This window comes from Gallinula chloropus (assembly GCF_964237585.1).
Source record: "Gallinula chloropus genome assembly, chromosome: 1".
Classification (NCBI taxonomy): Eukaryota; Metazoa; Chordata; class Aves; order Gruiformes; family Rallidae; genus Gallinula; species Gallinula chloropus.
Genome location: NC_140085.1, coordinates 55,199,717 through 55,223,751, shown reverse-complemented (window position 1 = coordinate 55,223,751; position 24,035 = coordinate 55,199,717). Strand labels below are relative to the sequence as shown.

General features: G+C 42.5%; 1 protein-coding gene across 2 annotated transcripts in view; it reads left to right on the top strand.

The window, feature by feature from the left end:
• The first annotated feature begins 13,323 nt into the window (after positions 1 to 13,323).
• The window catches only part of NUDT4 (nudix hydrolase 4), a 28,943-nt gene continuing 18,231 nt past the window's right edge, over positions 13,324 to 24,035 (top strand). For both annotated transcript variants that reach the window (XM_084278364.1, XM_084278363.1), the window contains exon 1: positions 13,324 to 13,735. In XM_084278364.1, the coding sequence (XP_084134490.1) occupies positions 13,637 to 13,735 (99 nt within the window). In that variant the 5' untranslated portion in view covers positions 13,324 to 13,636. The remainder of the gene's footprint in view (positions 13,736 to 24,035) is intronic.

Genomic DNA, 24,035 nt, shown 5'->3' with positions numbered 1-24,035 from the left:
AGTAGACCATACTTTCAACCTGTGGACAGTATACACAAGCAGAAACTAGCCTGGCTAATTTGTTTAGTAGGAATGATTAAGGCAACTGAGGTATACTAACCTACACAGCTCATGAAAAGGAGCCACAGAAGAAAGAAAATAACCATCTGACCGCTTCTGCCTTTTTCCATCTAGATCTCAGCATCCAGTTTCCTCTCCCAAGCTCTGCAACATTCTAACACCATCTGCTAAAGCCATGTCTTGGAAGATCTCCCAAAGCTTTAACACTGACAACCCTCCCTGGGTGTGAGCTGCAGTTACCAGCATCACACTGATGCAGCTTTCACAGGTAACGTTGTACAGTTCTGTGGGCTTTTCTACATGAGAGTAATTGAGACATAAAACCATATTTCATGAGTTTTACTGAATACATTTGAAGACACTGAGCCTGTGCAAAGGAAAAAACCTTGTACACATTTTCCAAGCTGTGCATTTTGATAGGAAGTGTTCAAAGATGTATGTATTTCATTTATACTGTAAGGATGAATACTCATTCAGGCTATTCATACAGGCTCTCTGGAAGAGCAAGGAAGCATTAAAATAAATTAATTGTAAATAAAATGCAAATGAAACATTAAAAACATAAATCAAGGAACAGCTCAGTTTTTATTTTTTTGTTACTGTTGAATATGGGAGTACAATCAACTATGATAAAAGTTAATTAACTTTTGAACAGTCCAGCCCTTCTACACAGTGCAACAGTGACAATTATCCTTCTGTTAGCAACTTCCATATTGCAGGATAACCTGATCACTATAAAAAGAAGCAAGCATGAAGAAAGAAAGGAAAAGCTAAAAGGAAATGAAGAAACACAGACTTTTGTAAAAACAAGACAACTCAATATATATGAAATGTTTCCTCCAAGTCCCAAATTTTTCCCGTGTTTATGTCCTGTACAAAGTAGCTTTTTCTTTTAAGAAACATTCCTTTCTGAACTTCAACCAGAATCAGGCCACAACCAACATCTCGCTTCCCAAGAATCCTTCTTTATTTGCAGACCTTGCTACAGGTCTGCTCTGTCCTCTACTACTCTCTTCTGTCCTACTGTTGTGCCTCCTTGCAGCTTTTTGGGGGTTACCTGTCTATCTTAGCAGCCCTTGCCTTCACTACCATCTTTGCTTTGATTCTGGCCCTTCACCAGCTGCAGTTCCCTCTCACCCTTAGCACCTCAGTGAGGATGGCACTTCGTTAGCACTCTGTTGGGTGATCCAGCTGTCTACTACTGCTTCTCAAATTAAATTTTAACACATTTTTGTGCTCTGACACAGTGACAATTCACTCACACAAGTGCTAGTTTCGTCTATGCCCCAATATCCAAATATGTGTCTCTCTGCCTTTAACACTTTGCCACCTTTGCCACTTCTGTATTATACTCAGGAAGACTCTCCCATTCCCTGGAATAACCCCATATACCTACACACCCAGGCTGACTCCACCCATTGCCTTACACATCTTGCTTCAGAGTACGTTCTTTTCCCCACCTTCACTCAATCACATCCTCCTCTTCCTCTAGTACTGTTCAACTTTTAAAAATACAAATATGCTACTACTCTTGAGGCCAAAGTTTCAAAGTTCTATTAAAAGTGAGTGTTAGCAAGTAAAAACGTGGAAGTTCCATGTGGGAAGGAGCTATCTTGTGACTGCAGAAAGAAAAGGCACAGTGGAAATGCACATCAGTAAGCAGTTGTCCTGGTTCTGGCCAGGCCAGAGTCAACCTCCCCAAGCAGCCAGCACAGGCGAGCTGAGTTATCCTGGGCTGTTTAACACTCCACCTGACATCACTCTCCCATAGAAGGGGCTTGTCAAAGAGAGGTGATTCTGTGCAGCTCTAGGACAACAGCAGTTCAAACTCACAACCTCAGGATTAAGAGCCCTATGCTCTAGCGCTACCCCAGCCCTTCAAGCCTCCTCAAATCATTTCACAGGTATTTCCTAGTTCACAGAAATTGAACTTAAAGGAACCTGAGCTTTTGTTTAGGACTCACTACAAATTTAGTTTGCAGCACACTGGAAGTACAGTAGGGAAAGACTGCTGACCATGATGCAGCTGAGTGAGTTGCCTCAATCTACTTCAAAATCTTATTCCTATTGTTGGCTTATGCCAAGCTCCAACTGTTGAGTCATCTCTTTCTGCGAACTTTTCTCCCAAATATTTATTGTATAAAGCATTACTCAAAAAGGAAATAACTGAAAGGACAGGGCTTTTTTTATAGCATTTTACATCCGAAATTGCCTACAGTATTTTAAGTCTATTCACTCAAATATGATGAGGTAAAACCAAGTGAAAGCTCATAAGGTTAATGGTCCCTAACACAAGCATGAATTTTACAGTACATTTAGAAGTGAGAATACTGAGGCAGTTTCTCTGCATGAATCTAAATCACTGCAACAGGGAAGTTGGTAAAATAACTAATCCTTCACTAAAATAAACGAACATCTCTGTATAATCCATGAACATTATATTTAAAAACTGTTTGAGACAGCTAGTTTCAGCATGAATTTTAAATGTGTGTAGTAAAGCACTTGTACTACTTGTTCATTCTTTGTATTTAAGACTTTATTACATAAAAAGAGGCCTGTACATTGAGTTCAGCTGAGGACAAATGGAGTGGCAGACATTACTTCATACTTAAATGGGACTGGTCCACTGCTGTTGAGCCAGGAAAGCGTAGAACTGGAGTTCATATAATACAGTTAGTATGCCATTTTGCAGCATTTCACATTGAAATGGCCTTATGATCTCTAATACTGGGGTGTTGCTCACAGATGAAACTGTGAGTTCTCACAAAGTATATCCCAATTCTACGATTGGAGCTATTCAGGTCATATTCACATACACAAAATCCCAAAGGACTTTTGAAGACCAAGGTATGAATGTGACACAAAGCTTATACAAAGAGGATAGTACTTTCTGAAGAAAAAGAGATAAAAGAAAACATCATCGGGATAGTCAGAGAAAATTGGATTAAAAATAAAGGAGGGGGGGTAAAGGCTAAAAAACACACACTCAGCAATTATATGATGGAATTTTAATTCATGTGTTCAGTTTTCACATATTTTACTGGACTCTGGTACCATTTGTGATGCATCTCTAGACATTCTCTGTGCTTTTGTCAAAAATTTTGGACCTACTATTGGGGAAAACTAGTACCCAATTGCAAAGTCCTCTTCAAGTCCCATTTCAAGGCAAGTATCTTTAACAGCTGATTTCAAGGGACATGTCACCACTTTGAATGGTGACGAATTTGCAGTTGCAAATACAACTGACCTCTCACGTAATCAGGACATGAATTGTGAAGCCTTCGAACCATCTAAATTTGATTCATTCTCGGTCAAGTCCTAAACCTTATTCCAATCTTAATTTACACCATAATAACCCTGTGTCTTTTAAAACTCAAAATTACAAGATCTGTAGTAAAGCATTGCCCTAGGTGGGTCAGTCTTATATGTTTCCTGCTAATTCTAGCAGTCCATGAGGTCCTCAGTCTCTACTAAGGCAGAAAAGAGACATGATAAACAAAGAACCACAGAAACCATGTCCACAGTTGCCATTACAAAAATTGGAGAATTGGGATTATGCCTGTTTTAACAGGCTATTTGTGACACATTTTATGCTTTCAGTGATTCACTGCTATGGTCAGAACTGTCTTTCTTATACACATAGAAAGATGCTTTATCTAAACTTTAAAAATAATTAACAGCAAGGCTCAGGAAATAAAATATAAAATCAAAAGAAGCCTCCCCCTTTTAATATTAGTATGTGCTGTGAAAAATGGTAAAACTGACTGCAAAAATTAAATAAGAAATAAACTTCTACAAACTCTTGTCCTGGAGTTGTACTTTAGCCTATAATTTATATAAATGTGGCTTAAGGATCAAGATACTGTGTGTCTTAAGAAATTTTACAGGTTTTTTCACTTACTCTTTGCCCACAGTGAAAATATTAAGTCCTCATTCAGAAGAATCAATTTTAATTTAATCAGAAGTGTTACCCATTTATTACTCATTTACCCCAGGAAAATCAATATTAAATTCTATTCAATGGAAAATGAAGCTTTTAAAATCAAATTTTAGTTCTTGTAATATGAGTAAATGTTGAAATTTTTTAAGTTCTCTACACTCCCACTTGATCACTTGAGAATGAGACAAACTCAACACCATCCCTAAAAATTCACACACAGGTTCACATAAACAAGGAAGCCTGAAGATAAAGCTGAAAGTAACTTTTTAAGAAAACTTGTGATATATTATGACATTATAGCTCTATATTTAAGTCAACTAAGATTACATGAGCCATTGTATCCAATTTGGCAAGTGAGTTAAAGTTTTAAAGCTTGCACAAGCACAGTGGAGGTTTAGAATTTGTTGTGTTAATTATTTAATTTAATAAGGCAACAAATTAAGTAATACAGCAAAAGTAAAAAAAAAACCCCAAAAACCTAAAAAGCAGCCTTCAGGCAGCTAAAGAAACAATTACAACACAATTACATTGCCACACAAAGAGACATAGTCTATCAATACTAGCAACAGACAGACCAGAGAAATCCTACAACAGTAATGACTTTCCTCTTCTTCCTGAGAAAGGTTTAAACACCACAGCATGGAACATTTTTTTCTGTGGAGGAGTCCAAAAGAGCTGAATTCCCAAATTCAGGGAATAGCAAACTTTAATAAAACAATGGACCAACTCTTACTGTGGTTCAACTTTACAAGCAGTAACAATGCAAAAAGGTATTAATTTACAGCATGCTCACACTACACACCATTCCCATCAATATTTTAACATCTATAATCAAGAAAATAGTAAAACCAGAGTGCCGTTACGCTGAAAGATATGAAGCTGTTAACACACAGCTCAATAAGGAGTTGCATTTCAGAATCAAACACCCTCAGGCTTTGATTTGAAACTGCCCACATTTGTTGTCTTTCAGGACATAGTTCACTCACCATTTACTCAGCTTCTACTGGGAGTGAGGAGTAGCTATGATAACATAGTAACAGACACCTAATTTACTAAGGTTGGGAGGAACTCCAGCAGGAAAACCTGGTTTTATCCTGTGTAACACCATTTTTCAATTTATCTGCCTAAAATTTGGGAGAGAGGTTTTAAATCACTGTTAAGGAAAACTATAGCACTGGTGAATGCACGCTCAAGGCTTCATGCATATACTGGACTCCCCCCATACTAGCTATATGAGGAGAAAAAAAAACAAACCTTCTCAAGAAGATAAACAGGTAAGTTTCAGCAGATATTTATCAAAACACGCAATTTAACTGATTTAAATAATAAATATGAATTGTGGCATAAAGAAAAACACTCAAAGCATGGGTCAGAGAAAGAGCTAGAAGTTCTCTTCTTGGCTGTTGCTAATTTGAAGCTTACTGGATCTCAACAGTCCAACCATCTGTCCATTCTGATGGTCTTTCTCAAGTACAAGTTCTATCTCAGAGAACCTAGAAATTTTCCAGAGACAGTTTGTCAAAATAAATGCAATCCTTCTGTCAAACTTCCTTTTCTAGGGAGAAAAGAACCTGAGAGAGTCCTAGCTAGCTCTAGTAACATATTTCTGTTTCACTCTGTCCCTCATATCCATGCCATTTTATTGTAGTCATGCACAGAAGACATATTCCACTTGCTCAGAAGCTGAGCAACAGAACCCCAAAGCATATGGAAATCACTAGGCTAAAATCCAGAGCCACCATAGTGATTTCCTACTGTTATCAACATGTAAGTTTATATGCAAATCTTCTGGCCGCCCACAAACTGTCTTTGCAGGATCCTCTATGTGAAAAAAACAAACCAGGCACACGTTTGCGCCTCTGAGCCCAGCAGAGCGCTTACGCGCAGCCTCAACGCTACCTTCTACTGGCCCTCTTAACACCAGGAGGTTCAACTGTGAAACTGCAGGCAGCTCTGGTGTGTATATTTAGTAGCAGCAGCTAAACCACAGTCTGATACAAAAGCACCGAAATAAAAGCGATAATACCAGGCCCTACTGTAATTTGGCTCCAGTGCTGGTAACACATTCTGTCACCACACAGCCTCTTAAAAGAGAGAGCGATGATCAGCTTGCATGCCTAGTCTAGGTGTTTTCAATTAGCCCATAAAAAATGATAATGACTAACTATGATTCAAAATTGGTGGGGTACCTATTATGAGTCCACTCCACCCATACTGACCTGTAGAACTGATCTCTTTTTTAAAAGCTGCTTTGTGCAAGAAAGGTTAAGCCTGACTAAACACATCAGGGTCAAAAGCCAACGTTTTGGAATGAAACCTTCAGATGAAAACAGCGGAGAGAGGAACATTCAGGGGTTTTTACTGCTTTCTCTGCCACCACACCTTTGCAGTAATCACTTTTTCCAGTAAGTTGGTTGAAGCCTGCAACGTAACAGCACTCAGAATATTGCTCAGATATTTCATAAACCGCCATGCTCCAATACGGAGGTTTACCTTTGAAATTCAACCAGACCTAAGAGTAAAATTTAAGCATTGCTTATTTCTCACATGGAATTACCTCTAGCAATTATGTTGAGCACTTTTTGAACTTGCAGCTACGAGTAGCTTTGTAACTCCTACTTAGCACAGTTCCTCCAAAAGCATGGCATGGCCAAGCCTCCATTGTTTTTCCTGCCACAAATTACTACATTTTTCTACACAGTCAAAAAAAGGTGTCACTATCAGACAAGCTTTTCTACTACATTTATATAGTGTCCTATCAGAAATAGGCAGGCTCAAATAGTCAGTAACCTGGCTACACAAACATACCAAAACAAACATAATAAATAAATGACCTGTTCTGTGGGACTCAAGTGCCAAGTCTGGCCAAGCATACTTCCGTTAGATTAAAAGATTGCTTAAATGGGAATCCATCCTTCCACTTTTGATGCCTCTGTTAATAATACTACCATTCTATTATTAACCTGGCTTCTAAGAGACACGCTCTGCCAGAAAGAACTACGTGATTTCGAGGTATGAGATTTCCAACTACCAACTCTTTCCCTCACCCCATTGTTGGAAAACATGCTCCACAGTAGATTTAGACAAACAGAACACATGTCCAACTCTTGGCAACCCAGTTTAGGGTCCCATTTCCTCTGGACCTGAAGGTACCTGTACCTTCTCTGTGCCTGGAGCAGTTGATATTTGGTACAGGCTTGCTACTCTGCTATGGAAGTGATAAGGACTTAACCACAGATAGACTTCCAACACAATTCAGGTATTTTCTCAATATTGATTCAGTGAAGCCCTGTTCTCCCAAGCCAAACTCCTCAAAGGCTGTATATATTTACCCCTGTTTATTCAGGAAAAATAAAGAATTCCAACAAAGAGCTTGCTTACACTACTGCAATCTTCATAGAGCCACACTTACAACTTTAAACATTTGCAGGTAAAGCAGGATTTCACTACAATCACTGGAAGGCCTAACTTAATGAACAAGCCCAGTAACGCATAGAGTCTCTCCAAACTACCTCCACTGACACCAAAAATATTCTACTGTCAGAAAACCTGAATAACAAGAATATTATAGCCATGAATTCATAAATAAGGAGGAGAAAATACTATGGATCCAATTGTGAAATGCACTGCTCACACGAATATATTATTATAATTTATTAACATAAAACTAAAAAATAGGACACCCCACCAACAAGACCCTGTACATTAAGGAGCTTCAACACAAGTTTAAGATTACATAATCTCAGAGAATTTGAAATTCACAACAACAATCATATTCATAGAATCATAGAATGGTCTGGATTTGAAGGGACCCCAAGGATCAGAGAGTTCCAGCCCCCAGGGACACCAACCTCCAGGCCTGGATCTACACAAGGTTGCCCAGGGCCCCATCCAACCTGGCCTTGAACACCTCCAGGGACAGGGCACCCACCACCTCTCTGGGCAGCCTGTTCCAGCACCTCACCACTTTCTCTGTAAAAAAACTTCCCCCTAATATCTAATCTAAACCTTCCCTCCTTTAGCTTTGATCCATTACCCCTTGTCCTGCCATTGTCTACCCTTTTAAATCCATACTTATGTTAGAAGTCTGGCAAAATCCTTAGTATTTTAGGTTGTCTCTACAATAAAGATAAAAGAGTTTGCATCAGTTAAAAAAAAGCCTTCTTCAGGTACTTATAGCAAAGTTGAGTATTGTCAACCTAGCTTTATTGTAGAAGCTCAATAATGTATGCTAAACAGTTCTGTAAAATACAACTTATTCTATTTTCCTAAAACAGGTTGAATTTGAAGCAAATCCAAACCAATCACAATTCACCAAACCCATAAAAGCACACAAAAACATACAATATTCTTATCATATACAAATAAACATGCTCAGATGTCTACCCTCAAAGAGAACTCTATTTAACTGATTTCCCCCTTTTCATTCACCAGAGAATATCATATCTCCTCCTCCTCTGTAAGCATTTAATGCAACCCCCTATCTTTACTGGAAGGGGCCCTCTTACCAGGTATCAAAGCAAGGTTAACTACACTTTTTATAAAGCTGGATTGGCAGACAGTAATTATGTAATTGAATACAAGTTGTTCAACAATAACAAAGCAAAGGAAAAGTTATTTGCTGACAGCTGCAGCAAAGCTCAAGATTCACCTGAAAATACAGGAGTCCTGAGGATGGGGAACGCAACCCTTATTGTAGAGAGCACGTACATGTGTTCTCTCTAAAGTGCATTTTACAACAGATTCAGGTGAAGATCTGGCTCTAAGGGAAAAGACAACGTGGGAATAACTACATAAAAGCTGCTTTATGCAGAAGCATGATTTAGAAATGAGTAAGTGTTCCATTTTTTAAAGTTAGTTCTCTCTGTGTTCAGTGTTTACCAGAAGCGAGTGTGTGTATGATTTGGCAAGCCTTTTGCATATTTTTTGGCACTTAAAAGTATTTTAAGACTAATGCTGGCATTTTCATAACTGCTAAATCATTAGAAAGATGACATTTTAAAGTCTGCAGGGAAGTTAGCTTGGCACTGTTCTCATGTGCTTCCTTATAGCTAACCACATAGTAGTGTAAAATCTCAGAAGAATCACTGCGCCCTCCTATTGTATCTTGGTGGAGCGAGTCACCTGAAGTAACTACAAACCAGATGAGTACTCGCCCTTTCCACATATCAAAACTTCTTCTATTTAAATTCAGTTAGGATTTTTTTTTCCTAGGTTTGGGAAAGATGTTAACCGGCCTGGTTGTCAGGTTCACATTGCCAGCCTCCACACCAGTCATCCTAAATCCTGCTGAAACAATGGCCTGGGGGAGAGCTGCAGGGAGCCTTTCACTGGGCTACAATGCAACCGAGTGAGGATTTACAGTAGCAAAAGCCCACACAACGCAGCACCACAGAGATGCATTTTCAACACACAGTTTGCCCCTCAACTTTTGGATTTCTGTGCCTGTTTAACTGTTGACTAACAAAGAAATGTTAGAACCATAGCAGAACCAATTATCTTCCAGAACAAGAACAACTAAAGACACTGGTTTCCCTCACATAAAGAACTTTAATTAATTTGATGTGCTATTTGTAGAGATGAGACAAAAATATCTGAGTATCTACTTCTCTTCAGAACAAACGTTAAGTAGAGGACTGAGAGTACCTCCAAAGCAAATATTTAATTTTTATTAACCATAATAAACTAAGAGTGGAAAAGAAAGTTACATAAAACTTGCCAGAACATAGTTATTGAACACTGCAGTTTCTAATCTCAGCACTAAATATAGGTCAAGGGAATTGGAAAATTTAATTACTCTGTAAATTTTTAAACCTGTTTGTTTCTTCTCAAGGAAAAGAAAATTGTTCCCTTGCATCTAAGCAGACTTCACTCAAAGTGCAACTACACCTGAGTGGAAGTTATTTTTGCCTGAATGTAGTGGGTTTTGAAATTCCTTTAAAGTGTCTTTACATCCTGCACCGTACACCCAGCTATGGTTCATACTCATATTCACAGTATCATCAGTTACTTTGCAACTGCTATAGCTACAGCACAAAACCCAGACACTCTTCAAAACAACAACAAAGAACCCCACCTCTGAATAAAACAGACCTTTGGTACCACACTGTAGCTGTTCCTTTCACTAACATATCCCATGCAGTCATCATTTGATACCCAGTATTCACACACTGCATGAACAGAACACGAAGCAATGCATCATTACAGAACTATTGTGAATAGAAGTATGTGATAGCATTGTAAATGTTAATTATTTACTGATGATCTGACTGGTTCACATAGTTGTTGCTGACTTCTGCGTAGAGACAGACTGTGTAACTTAGACTTACAAGAGGAATGAATACTTTAAAAAAATACAAAACCCCTTGAAGATTCAAGCCTCTTGGTGATTCTAAAAACCAAGGGCTGCTTAAGAATCCCATCTCCAACAACAAAAAATAATTACAGGCATTTAACTTTAAATTAAAAAAAAAAAAAGCTGCATCTCCCAGAACAAAATCCCTCAATGCCCAAAACTTTCTATCACTTTACTTTTTAGGATTCATCTATCATTGCTTTTTAATTTTTTTTTCCATATTCACAAAGATGTGTTTCTTCTGTTTTGTAAAATAAGAGCCTAATAGGCAGAAGCTGACTCTTTTCACCACAACAAAGAGCGCCCCAATCAATATACAAATCATTGCAGTTGTTATCATGCTTGAGGATACGTGGACTAAAAAGTGTAACTGGCTGTCCTGTCTCACAGAACTCTTTCTTCGGCTCTCCCCTCTGTGATACGTGACGAAGAAACCACCGAGTTTCACAACAGAGATAGGATTTGTGTGTTGTGTTCTGATTTGGCAGTCAAATGTTTTGTTTGTTTTTTGGGGGTGGGAGGGATGAGTTGTACAGCAGTGGAAAACCTGACCTAAGCTCATCTGATCTTTGGACACTGCTCTCGTTAAGTTTAAAGCCTACTTTTGAACTTCCTCCAATTGCGTGAGAGGTGAAGCCTTCCAAAAAAGAGAAGATAGTTCAGGAAGACCCACATTGAGGACTCAAAACACATTTGTCTCAGGGCGAGTCCTGAAACAGTAGTTTGAAGAACAGAGCAAAGCAAAATTACTTGCATCATAATGGTCTATTTAAAAAAGCAGACCAATTTTAAGATGTTTTTCAATATATATACATTGCATGAATGTGTATCTATGGTGTTTGTAAAGATGTTTTTAAAAGGGAATGCAATGAAGATGGCAAGGTCATACATGAAAGTCATTGAACCAATATTTCATAGACTTAACTGTGCAATCTAGATAGATGGATAAATAAATAAAGAGTAGATGAGGTACTAAGGGATATGGTTCAGCATAGGATGGGACCAGCTGGCTTCCTTCTTCTGTATCATAGGCAAGTTTATGTGCACAGGCATCAAAATCATGTTTTTGTTCCTCAGCATTCTCAAAGGTTTCAGATCTCAACCCCTTAAACTTTGAATTCAAATTTCAGATTACAATTGAGTAATGGTCTTTCCCCTCATGAAAAAAAAAAGAATCTATCCTGGCCAGGGATCCATTAAGTAACTACCAAAATTATATGCAGCCTGAGGCCTGGGTGCTAACAGGTAGTAAATAAATGGGACCTGCATTCACACAGAACGAGGAGGGAAAGAAGTCTGATCTACCACTCCATTTCCTAAGTGGCAAAAGTGGCACAGGTTTTAATAGGAACGGTATGTTTATACAAGTAATCAATGTGTAAAAGCAAATTAAATTTTGAGTTTTGGATATTTGACACTATAGTTCATTATAACTTTAACAAAATCATATAAGTCAATACAATCTGGCTTTCCTTCCTTCAGCTTCCATGGTTTTCAAGCATGATAGTGCACTAACTCATTGCACTTTGCTCACGTTCTAAAGAACAGAAGGTCCAAATTTCACTAAGGAGCAGAGTAACCAGTGATGACAAACCAACCTCCTATCAATGCATGCCACAAAAAGCATACAAAACGTCTGGCTTGTTACAGATCAGAAATATTATTTAAATTTAAAAAAGAAAAAAGACATTTTAGGAATTAAAAAGATAGGTGCTCCGAAACAAGAAGAAACGTGCAGGATAGAAGTTTAAAGTCCACTCTAAAAGCAAAGGAGTCTACTAAACATCAGTAAGATTCAGATGAAGGAAAAAGTTAATGGAAGTTTGGATGGGTGGTTTCTGTAAGTGTCTGAGCTCACAGTACCTTCCATCTGCCAACACAACCAAGCAATCTTTCATGAGCAAGCATTAAGTGCTTTGATGGCTACATGCAATTGACAGCAATCCAGGGGCATTGATAACAGCAGCATTTCCTTGTTTTGCTTTTGGGTTGGGTTTTGCGGGTGGGTTTCTTTGTGATGATAATGAACACTCCAGGGCTTTCGACCCTACCAGACTGACAGAAAAGGTATGTGAAGTTTTTTCCTGGCCCACTGGCAGCATTGCAGAGGCCTTTTGTCCATCTCCAGCTCCCAAATAATATTATATAAACAAGCAAACAAAAATTAGCATGGGCTGCCTGGTTTTCCAGCCTGTCCACACCAGAATTATTTGAAAACCGGTATAATTTATACTGATAAAGCTACGCTCTTACTGTGGTACTCGAGCCACGAGCATCCTCCACCCACCGAGCCTCGCAGAAGGGAGAGCCGCCCTGCCTCGCACACCTACGCCGGGCTCTCTGCCACGGAGCCTGCCAGCAGAGACCGCATCCCTTCCGCGCTCGGAGAGCCGCGCTGGACTAAGGCCCAGCGCCGCTGGAGCGGCGCCTGCGGTAGCCCTACGGACCCGGGGGAGACCGACCGCGGCCCGGCGCCGCGCCCGCTCCCGCCCCCACCCCACGGGGACATCGGGTCTCACAAGCCCCTGAGGTAGCCCTGCCCCCCCCCCACATTCGCCCCGGTTCGGCAGGGCAACCGCAGCCGGTGGGGCAGAAAGGACAGACAGCGAGGATAGACCCCGAGCCGCCCGCCAGCAGCCCTGGGCGGCACGGGAGGATTCCTGTCAGCCCGCGGCGCTGTCAAGGAGGGCGGGGCGGGGCCGGGCCGGGCCAGGCTAGGCCGGCCTCGCCTCGCACCAGGCCCTTCACCCCTACCCGCTCCTCTCAGGGGCAGACACAGCCCCCGACCCTGGCGGAGCCCCACCGGTGACTAAGCACGCCCGCCGCCGCGCCGTGACCGGCCTTTTACCTCCCCTCCCGCTCCCCGGGCTCCACCCGCCGGCGGGACCCGCCTCTCCCTCACCCCCACCCTCGTCCGCTGCCGCGCCCGGCGCCTGCGCGGTGGTGCGCGGCGCGCAGGAATGTGCGTTACAGTTAAATAGTGGGCGCAGGGGCGGCCGCCGCGGCGCTCGGGGCCGGCGCGGGGCGGCGGCTGAGGAGCGAGTCGGGCTGAAGCCGAGCAGGGCGGCGAGGCAGCCTCCATGGCGCGGCGCGGCTCCTGGGGCGGTGGCAGCGGCGTGGCGCTGCTGTGACAGGAGCTTGGCAGCTGGGACCGGCCTTCCTCCTGCCCCTCTGTCGAGCAGGGGCCCCGCGCCGGCGTGCCGGAGGCGCGGCGGCGCTCGGAGAGCGGAGCCGTGGCGGCGGCGGCGGCGGCTGGCGGCAGCCGGTGTGTCACCGCCTCTATGATGAAATTTAAGCCGAACCAGACGCGGACGTACGACCGGGAGGGCTACAAGAAGCGGGCGGCGTGCCTGTGCTTCCGCAGCGAGCGGGAGGATGAGGTGAGCCCGCCGAGCACGTGGGGTGGGGGGCGCCGGGCCCGGTGCGGGACTCCCGCTTCTCTGGGCCCGCCGGTGCCGCGTCCCTTTGTCCGTCCGGGGAGCGCGGGCCGCTCCCGGGGAGCGACCCCTTCGCGCACAGACACACACACAGACACAGTTGTGCCGGTGCTCTTCTCCCCCGCCCCCTCCCGTCCTCGATCCGGAGGGAGGACTAACGCGGCGGAGCTGTGCGGACCCCCAGCCCGCGCCCTACTGCTGGCAGCAGCGGCGGAGGGCGCCCCGCTTGCCGGGCCGTCCGCGGGGGCGGGCGCGGCAGCTCCGCGGCGCAGCGCGCCGCTCGCCCACCATCTTGGGGCGGCGCGGGGCGGCGGGGCGCGGGCCCACGTGCGCGGCGCCCGCCTTTGTGCCCGGCCGCGGCGGCAGGCGGGCGGGGGGGGAGGGAAGGGAAAGGGAAAGGGGAAGGACGGGGGGGGGGGGGGGGAGTGTTGGCCCCCCGGGGCCGTATCGGACGCCGGCTGCAACTCCCGGGTTGTTATCCTTTGTGCGCCCGCGACGCGCGCAACGCCGGGTAATGTATAATGGCGCATCGAGGGCAGGGCTGGCGCTGCCCTTAGAGCGAACACACACACACACCCCCCGCCATGCTTTGGGAGGAGGAGAGGGGTGGTGTGTGAGGGTAATTGAATAAAAAATGAAAAATAAAAAGTAATAAAACCCCTGGGTTTGTGAAAACCTGCGCCTCGGTGGGTGCTTCCCACCAAGAGAGTGGAGAAGGTGCTCACATACATGTGTCCCGTGTGGGGGGGGCGGGACGCGGGGTGTCGCGGCCCTGGCTGCGGGGGACGGAGCGCGGCAGGGCCTTTGCGGTGCAGCGGGATCGGGAGGTGGCAACGCAGCCCTCTTACGCCGAGCCAAGGTCACTTGCGCCGGCCGCTGCCGGGGAACTTCGCTGGTGGCTTCGTTGCACAACGCGTCTGTAGGCTGGCTGGGGCTGGGAGCGTGCCCTCTCCTGACTCTCCTTTCGTCGTTTGGGGTTTGGGGCGGGTGTGTCTTGGGGTTTATACTGGGGTTTGGGTTTTTTTTTTGGGGGGGGGGGGTGTTGTTGGGGTCTTTTTTGGGGGGGTTCTTTACGTGCAGGAAGAAACTAGTGTCCTACTTCGACTGTCAGTATGGCAAGTACTTATTTTTAAACATCTAATAAGGAATAGAAGGGAGGAGGGAGAGGCCTGATCTCAAACCGTTGGGGTCAGGCAAAATTTTCACATGGTGTTCTGGTATATGTCATGCCCTGCAACGTTACAAACACAGCATTGAGGCCACGCTGATCAGCTCTGGCTAGTAATATAAAGGAGAGGGGTGCCCAGCAGGAATCCTGCTAGTTCATGCTTTTCTTTGCTGTCAGGCAGCACTGCTGGATGCTGCAGTGTGCTTCCCCATCTGTGTCTCTTCTGTGTTTACCTTTGGATGCTGCTCCAGCTCCACCTTGCTTGGGGTTCAAATACCAAATCCACCAGAACAGCTCTCTTGCACCAGCTGTGGTTAGAAATTCATGGTTGGGGTCACCGTTGTCAGTAATTTCCCCTTACTCTTCATTTTCTGCTTCAACTTCTAATATTCTCTTTGGGTCTTGCATCTGAGCGAGACCCTTGGTCGCTTCAAAAATTGTGTCTAAGGACACCCTCTGAGGCTTCAGATGGCGGTAGCAGCTTTGCTGGGCTGCGTCGGAAGGCTGGATGCCGACACTTGTCGCACTGGAGCAGTTTGGGGTTTTGCAGACGGAGCACCTGTATGGCTGGCATGAGGCTGGGCCTTGGCATTGTCCGAGTAGGCATGCTTGAAGATTAAATTAATGGGATAACACCGAGTCTGATTTGGGATGGAAGCTAAGCCTGTGGAAGCAGTTCAAATCTTTCAGATATGTTGTTTCCAGAAAAGCAGTGGCAACATCCTGAACTCACTTAGCTGTTTCCCAAGTTTCAACTCTGCCAGTATCAATACAGAACCTATCCCATGGAGATTTGATGCCTGTGATTAGCTTGTATCACCAGCTATGTTCCCCAGATTGGTTGGATGAGGCTTGCTTCTGTTCTTGAATGCTGTTGTCTTCATATGTTTCTGTGTAGGCCTACTTCAAACTCCATATAAATTTCTTCAGTTCTCTAGAGGTTTTCAACTGACCTACATCTCCAGGGACCTTTAAAATGCACAGCAACTTCTAGTGTAAAGGAGCACAAAGTCTGTGCCTAAGTGACTTGAGTGAGACAAGGGGAACAGCAGACTCATGTAGAAGCTATTGGGGGAGGAAATAGTTTTAATAATTATTTTAATCCACAGTGTTACTACCCCCTAAGCAAAGGATTGCTCGTCATTGGAGGAGAGACTACAGAAAACTGAAAGCAATCTTGAGCGATGCATTTCTTTTTAGGAATCCTATAACAAGAAATAATTAAGAAACCCCAAAAACTGGAGATCCTGCCTGCAAGACTCCATAGATCTCGTTCTACTTTTCAGCTGGTTGGTTTTTATCCAGAGAAATGAGTATCTGCTGCCATCTTCCAACACAAAGCTTGGAATTAACCTGTCTTCCTGCTTCCTGACTTTGAAAGGCCGGTCTGTATCCAGTTGTGCCTGTGCTTTAGCTTTTTTCCTCCTTTCTTGCAATTTGCTTTCTGACATATTTGTAGACATCAGTAATTCGTTGCTTGGTACTCTTGTGATGGACTTGAAGTCGTGGAGCCTTGTCTCCCAAAACCAGTTTAGCACTTTCATCTCCTTCAGTTTGACAGCCGTAACTTTTGAATGTGGGTGACAGTTGTAGTTGCTTTAGATGAAATTTCACTGTGTTACTCATGCTTCTCCAGCCATAACAGAGAAAACAAAACCAACCCCACGTTGTGATATGACCCACCTTTATCACGATTGTAAAGTTGCCATGTAGTCATCTTGTGATTAGTTGTGTAGGTAAGTGTATAGGTTGTTCCCACCTCGTGAACTCTCAGATTGTATGAGAAATTCTTAGTGTCCCACCCATCTCTCACACACAATATGTTCTTAATCAAACGTTCTGCAACTTCAGTGTGATACTGATGGACACTGCCTCTCAGTCTGGAGACTTACAGATTTTGGTAACAGTTTGTTGTGATGGTGACCAATGACAAGCTGGTTACTAAAACATTTAATATTTCTGGTTTTAAACACCTTCTTTTAAAATCTGCATGTTATGGCTTTGTGGTCTATTCCCTATCCAAATTGCACTTCTCATGTTACATTTGTTGCCTTGTTGAAGGTCGTGTTACAGCTGAGTTTTATGAGGCAAGATGTGAATTGAAAAAGACTGGTAGCAAAGAATGGGGTTGTTTTTGCAAAGCCAAGTTGTACAACCGCTCTTTTTCGAGTCACTTCTTAATTTCTTTGTTTGAAACCTAGGTGGGCTTCAGAAATTCAGTCTGGTGCCCCCTGCAAACAGTTTGAAATACAGCTGCTGTCCTCCTGCTCTCAGCTATAGCACAGTTAGACTTACCAGCAGCCTTTGCTGCCAGACTGAAAACTGTTGAGTCAGTTCTCTTGGGTGTTACAGGCTGGTAGCTGGGCTTGCCCGCAGTCTCTCAGCCTGTCAAGAGCTTCTGCTTTGTCCCTGGAGCTGGTATTGCAGCTGAAAGCACCTACTTATGAGATGACTGATGGCTGTCCAGATGCAAAAATCCTCCCTTCCTGTTTCTTTCTTAATCTGGAAGAGATTCCGCATGTGCCAATTTACTGCTGTGTAGCCCATTTTGGTTTAGATTTTGTAGCTTTTGTGCCATGATACTGTATGATTTATTTAAAAAAACCCAAACAAACCCAAAGCCAACCAACAGAATCCTGGATGAAGTCAAAATAGCAGAGTAGTGGCCAATAGCTTTGGATTTCTTTTTTCTGGAGTGTTTTAGAAGATCTCTTGGACTACTGTCCTTAAAGTGTTACCTGTTTTGGCCTCTCAATGCTGTCATTTGGGCTGAGGAGAGAGAGCAAGATGGCTGGGTATGAGCTGAAGTGCTGGCTCCTACTGTTGTTCTTAATGGAAATGAAGCAGTAATTGCAGGCACTGTCTGCCCTTTGAAGGAAGAAAAATATGCTGGAAATTAAGCAGGAGAAATCCCATGAAAAATGAAACACATCTATGTGGGCACAAAATGGGTGGGGGCTGCTGGCTTTTTGCTTTGAACAAGCAAGAAGCTGTTAGGTGTGTGTGAAAAGCTGATGGCATTCAGCAGACTGGGATGGGCTGGTGGATTCGTGTGTGCGAGGAAAGGCAGGTCTCTGCTGAGCAAGTAGGAGGTTGGGATGGCAGCTTTAGGATAAGCCCAAAGCAGGACATCTCAGCACTGTGAGGACTGACTGCTTCTGCACATTGGAGTCACCTATAAATACTCTGCAAACACTGGTTTTGCATTAACTGCTGCTGGTTTAGGGTCTGGGTTGAGGGTAGGCAAGGAAATACTTACCTCAAAGTAGAGAACAGGGCAGACCTTTGTTACCATTTGCTCTGCTTTAAACTTTTTTCTAGTCATTTCGATAACTAAAACAATTTTAAAAGCTAATTTAATTTTTCTTCCATCTAACTAGATATTATGCAAACAAATGAACAGTTATTTTTAAGTACTTTGAATATAAACCTTGAGTGCTTTTTAACTACTTTGGCATCTAACAGTGCTTTATGTAATAGAATATAATCTTGAAAGCCCTACTTTAGTGTTCAACCAGAAGTTGCAAGTGGCAGATCTGAAAAATAGCTTCATACTCAAAAAATAAGTGTTTAATCTCTTCAGTTTTGAAGTTTGCCTTTTTTGTTGTTCAGTCTTGTACAAGAGACAAAAATAGATGGGATGGGTTTCCTGTTACAGCAGAGAGGATGACTGTATTGTCACATACTTATGGAAAATATAGAATTTTTGTGCTTTGTTTTCTGTAGCAAGGCATATACTTGCATGTTAAGTGTTAATTAAGAGTTAAAAATGATAAGCTTCTGGTATTGTATCTAATCTATTTCTTGGGCTGTGGAATGGCAAGATTTAAGAAACCCATGCTTAATTCACCTGGTTCTAGTGGTGACTTTTATTATTTTAAAAATGATAGTAGTGTTCTTCAGTTTCTTACAGCTGTTGCTTTGTATTAGCAATGGTTCTATTAAAGGGTAATAAAGGAAAGAGTAAAATGTTAGTTTTATTTACATTGGTCTAAATAGACCAAAAACTAGAAAGACCTGTTGTAATGTAACCTGTTGTATAAAACCAGGGCCCAGAAATGTCACCTGGCTACCCTGGCAAAATGGGGTGTTCTAGGAATTACTGCAAATGAACTTGAATGGTGATGAAAGATCTTTTCAGCTTGACTTGGAATTTGTCACTTGGTTTCTTAATCCTTCAGTGTAAGCTCTCAGGTGTGAACACACAGGTAACATGTGCTTTAAAATAGACTTGGAGTATGACCATGGCACCATGTTTAAGGCTGGCACTCTTCCCAAAGCAGTGTATGGAGTGACAGAGGTTACCTAGCTTGCTTTACAATTCCCTAATAGAATATTAATTCTAATGTACCAGAGAATACACATTTCAGTATGCTTGGGCGTGCTGTGGTTTTTACTTGTTCTGTCTCATGTTCGTTCCTCATTGACAGACAGGGGGAATAGTTGGTACAGGATTACTGCCTGCTTTAACTTTTTTTCTCAGCATTTTCTTGATACTTGGACATCAAATCCCCTGTGTGGGAAGGGGTATAGCTTGAAAAATCAAGTCCTATAAATAGCTTCCAAAATGGCTCTTTATGAGGTGTCTGCTTATAGTATATCCCTGAAGACTCATATGGAGTTCTGCCATGGTTTAAGCTTCTGTTAATGTTAAAAATAATGTTAGGTTGCTGTGGTGGGGTTTATATCAGGTAACCAGCTTACAAAGCACAAGTGCCTTGTTATTCCTACTTCCACAGGAAAACAGCTTTCTGCAGGCATTGCATATGCACCTTGCCTTCTTCACATGGGGATCCCTTTTCACCCTCTGCAGTTGCTTGCCAGCCCTGGAAGCCTGTGAGTAGGATGGATTTGTAGGAAATCAGCTGTCCACCACAGCAGGAAGCTTCAGTCTTTGCTTATGCCTCTTCAGATATGTAAATCAGTCAACCATGAGCTGTCATGGTTGGCTTTTTTTATTACAAAGCCTTGATAATTTTTTTCCAGTACCCCATGGTATTACTTGTCTATGTCACACAAAGGTATTTAGTGGGGTGGCTGAAGATGGGCTATGGAACAAAGGAAGTGTGGCTGTACCTGACTTGACATCAGGCTACTGTGTCCTGCCACAAAATGTGTTTTGTCCTGTTTAGAAGGTGCTGTCTTTTTCAACTGGTAATGTTTAGTTAGATGCTTGAGAAAATACCATTTATAGCTTGCACTGTCCTAAGTTTACTTAGAGGATTTAAACCAGGGGCTAAATTTGTTTGACTTGCCCCACTTAACTTGGTAGTGCTCAAAACATTCAGGTTACCAGTTTTTGTGAAATAAGAGAGGCAGACCTCTTCAGAAAGATATGCAAATCATAGCCAGAGGTATATAGGCATATATAGGCACACATATGTGTATATGCCTAGCTAGGATTTGTAACCATGTTTTAAGCATCTTTTGTAAATAGGTGACCTGATACACATCAACTTGTGGTCCATGAATGTCTATTATTTCCTTCCTCCAGTCATGTTTGTAGAACACTTAAAAAGCTTATTTTAATTAGGTGACTTACTCCAGCTTGAAGAAAGATGTGTTTGGCTTTGGCGAGCCACTGATTTCATGAAACACTAGAGTATGACATAGTGCTTGAGCACTGCAGTGGAACCAGTCCTGTAAATGTAAATATTTTAAAACAATCTTTTTCTTCAAAGATGTATGTTTGTTTTGGTGGTTTGTTGTTAGGTGGGCTCTTTTTTTTTTTTTTTTTTTTTTTTTTTTTAGAATCTCAAAGACAAGAAAAGGCTAGAAGGTAACTGGTACTTGTCAAGAAGTAACCTTGTCAAGTCTTTACCTGCAGCTGAATGGTTCTCAAAGACTTTAAACTCTTGTTTCTGACTAGTGCTTGGAAGCTGATCCCTTAGTCAAACAGATTATGTTGCTGAGTAACCAGTAAAGCCCAGTTCTCCTGCTCAAGATTATGCCATGGTTTCAGGTTACAAAGAAATGGGCAGCAATTCTCCTTTTGGCTCTTCCCCTACTTTAGGTGTTTTCTCCCTTGGTCTTTATTGGCAAGCATAAAGAATGAAGGACATACTGTAAAGTGTTGTTGGGGAATTGACCCAGTGTGAGAAAATTCTCCTATAGTCACTTGTGGGGAGGTGGGTTTTTTTTGTTTGCAGGGTTGGATTTTTTTTTTTTTCAGCCAGGAATCTTTCTGCTGTATGGCTGTGTGCAAGATCCTCACCCTTCGTTGCACCATGAGACCTGTCACATCTGATTCTCCAAAGCATGCCAAAGCTAAGGGGGAGATCTAATGTTACAGGTGACTTGAGTGCTTGTTGACGTGAGGAAATGTGTTCTGACTGACGTACCACAGTAGTATAGTGCTGTCTGTTCCTGATATGAACACTTTAGCCAAAGAACAAAACAAAGTACTTTAAATAGCCAGGGGAAGATACTCAGAATCTAAATTGCTGTAACATGTTAGCTAAATGCATGAATTTCATGTGTAATAAAATTTACAGAATAATAGAATTTTAATTGCAAGTCAAAGCAAAAATTCTGAAAAAGGCCAGTGGTGTTTTTCCTATTGCTGTGTATCCTTCCAGTCAGAAGATATCAAAGGAAAAATAATTTGCAGGCATGATTTGGAAGTATTAAAAAATGTATGCATGTATTTCTTAATCATTCATCTTCAGAAATCTGGTAAAGTTGCACTGATTGATGTCCAAGCACTGTGCTGCTTTGGACAGTGATCTTTCCTTGAAGTTGGGAGAACATTTCAGACTTCATTAAATATATTGTATAGACAAAACCTGGTTTTCTGGGTTGTTTTCAAGATGCTGCGCTCAAGTTAATGAGCATTAGGATTGATGTGCTGCTGGTTGTTATGCCATTTCTCTGCTGCTCTGCCAGTTCCTGTTGATTGAGACTAAATCTTGTTTTTAACCTCCACCATGGACTGGAAAGCAGTACCTAGCTATTGTCTGTAAAAAAAAAAAACCCCAAAACCTTTGCTAGAGGTTCTCAAATTGATTTTAGGCTGATGTGAAATTGGGTAGCTGCAGCGATGCCTTTCTTGCCCCAGTTTGTGTGGTCCGTTGTCTGGCTGTGTGCTGACCAGCGGTGAGCATGTGCAGGCTGAAGGGGAAGCTGTAGTGGTACAAGGTAGTTTTCAGCCAGACCAGCTTCCTCAACTGGTTGTGTCATTGTCAGGGTGACAGTAAAGATGTTGCAGCCTTGGCTTTAATTAGCTTTTAAAATGCTGTCAGGTCTGATCCTGTGGTTTTTATACTGCTCTGCAATCACTTCACCCACACTGCATCTCCAGGTTAAGGAAAGTCATTTCGGAAATGATTGCAGTGAAGAGTGAGGAGTATTAAGTGGTTGCTCTACTGAGGCTGTTTTTAGGAAGACAAAAGGATGTCCCTTGCTAAATGCTGCCTGGGAGGCATTGCTACAGCAAGTCGTAATGCTCTGTTGCATTTATCAACTTTCTGTAGTCCAAAAAAGAGTGGATGGCATTCCAGGACAAGGATACCACAGTAAGCTATAGGGAAGCTGAAAAGCTGTTTCAGAACTGCTGAGATGAGGTAGTGGTTCTTAAAATAGCAAAAAGTGGTAAAGGAAATACTTTAACTACAGTAGCAGGTTGAAATGTTCAGTTTTTCCCTTAAATTCATGCTGTGAATCCTGCAAATGTGGTCCAGTTGGCTGTTATGATGGTTTGGTGAGATCTGTAAGAGATGCTTTTTCCTTGCTACTTGGTAATATTCCTGTGTTGTGGCATTCAAAGTGGTTTCCCAATACTTTTCAGGAAGCTCCTGAGCTGAAAACAATTGGAAGTTGAAAGTGTTAGGGAATAGTGGAATATTTTCTGCTCCCATCACAGAGCATCTGCTTGTGGCTGTTTTCAAACAAATCTTAGGGCTTGATTGACCCTTTTGTCTGTATTTGGATTAAACCATCTTCATGACTCTTTCAGTCATGACTTTATGACTTTGGCAGATTAACCATGTATACTGCAGTCCTTGCTGACTCTGCTAGGTTAGACTATATTAACTTCAATCAAAGTGTGTCCTGTTGTTTCCTCTGAATAGGGTTGGATTGGGGTTCTTTGCCTCTTAACATTTCTGGTGCTTGTGAGAACATACAGTACATCTGATCTCTAACAGTATTTTGACACTCTTAAGAAAAGGCAAACTTGGCTATTTCCATCATGTCATTCAAACAGCAAGTCGGACGTAGCTAGTGGATTAGTGTGGTGATGAGAGGGGAGAAAACGAGATGTGCAACGGGTAACAGAGGGGTAGATGTAATTACACTGGGAGGAGAGAGCTCACAGATCTGATGGCAGTTTCTGTGGAACTGGAGAGGTATGCTTTTCTTTGTATGTAATATATGGACTACGGGGGGGGGGAAAAATCCCATCTTGCAGTTGGTTTACAGGGGCTTCTGTTGCTTCCTTACGTCAAGTTGTGGCTGACTTTGCTCTGAAGTCGAAGAATCCTGTGCCAGTCATGGGGATTGGTTCTGTTTAGAAAGTTTTAAAGTTGATTATTAGAATTTAAGGTGATTTTAATACAATTATTGTTGTAAACTGTAATGCCCTGCAATTAAGGAAGATAGAAAGCAATTCTATTTTGTACATAACCTTCAGTAATTGTCTGAGTGCTTGATATAAAAAAAAACCCACCCCACTTAACCATGGGAGTAGCTTTTGGTTGTAGCTTGTATTACTCTGAGGTGTTGCCATTTTAGTCTTCTGGATTATATGGCTGCTAACTGTTTCACAAGTTTCTTTTTACTTGAGAACACTAAACAGGCCAGAACTTTGGCATCTTTCTCCAGAAATTTTCGGTTGTTTGTCTGCAGGCTTAGCATTTATAGTGAGCAAGTCCCATGATGCCATATGCCCTGTAATTACCTTTGGGTTTTTGGTTAACCATATCTTGGTTAAGCATATTGATAGGTGCTTATTACAAGTAGGCTGGCTAGCAGTTTCTCTTCCTCACTGCACTCTCAAAGGTCATTGCTATTTCTGGACTTGAAAACAAGGTAAAAACTTGGCTAGTAAGAATTAGTGGAAGAATTTTTCTCCTCTTA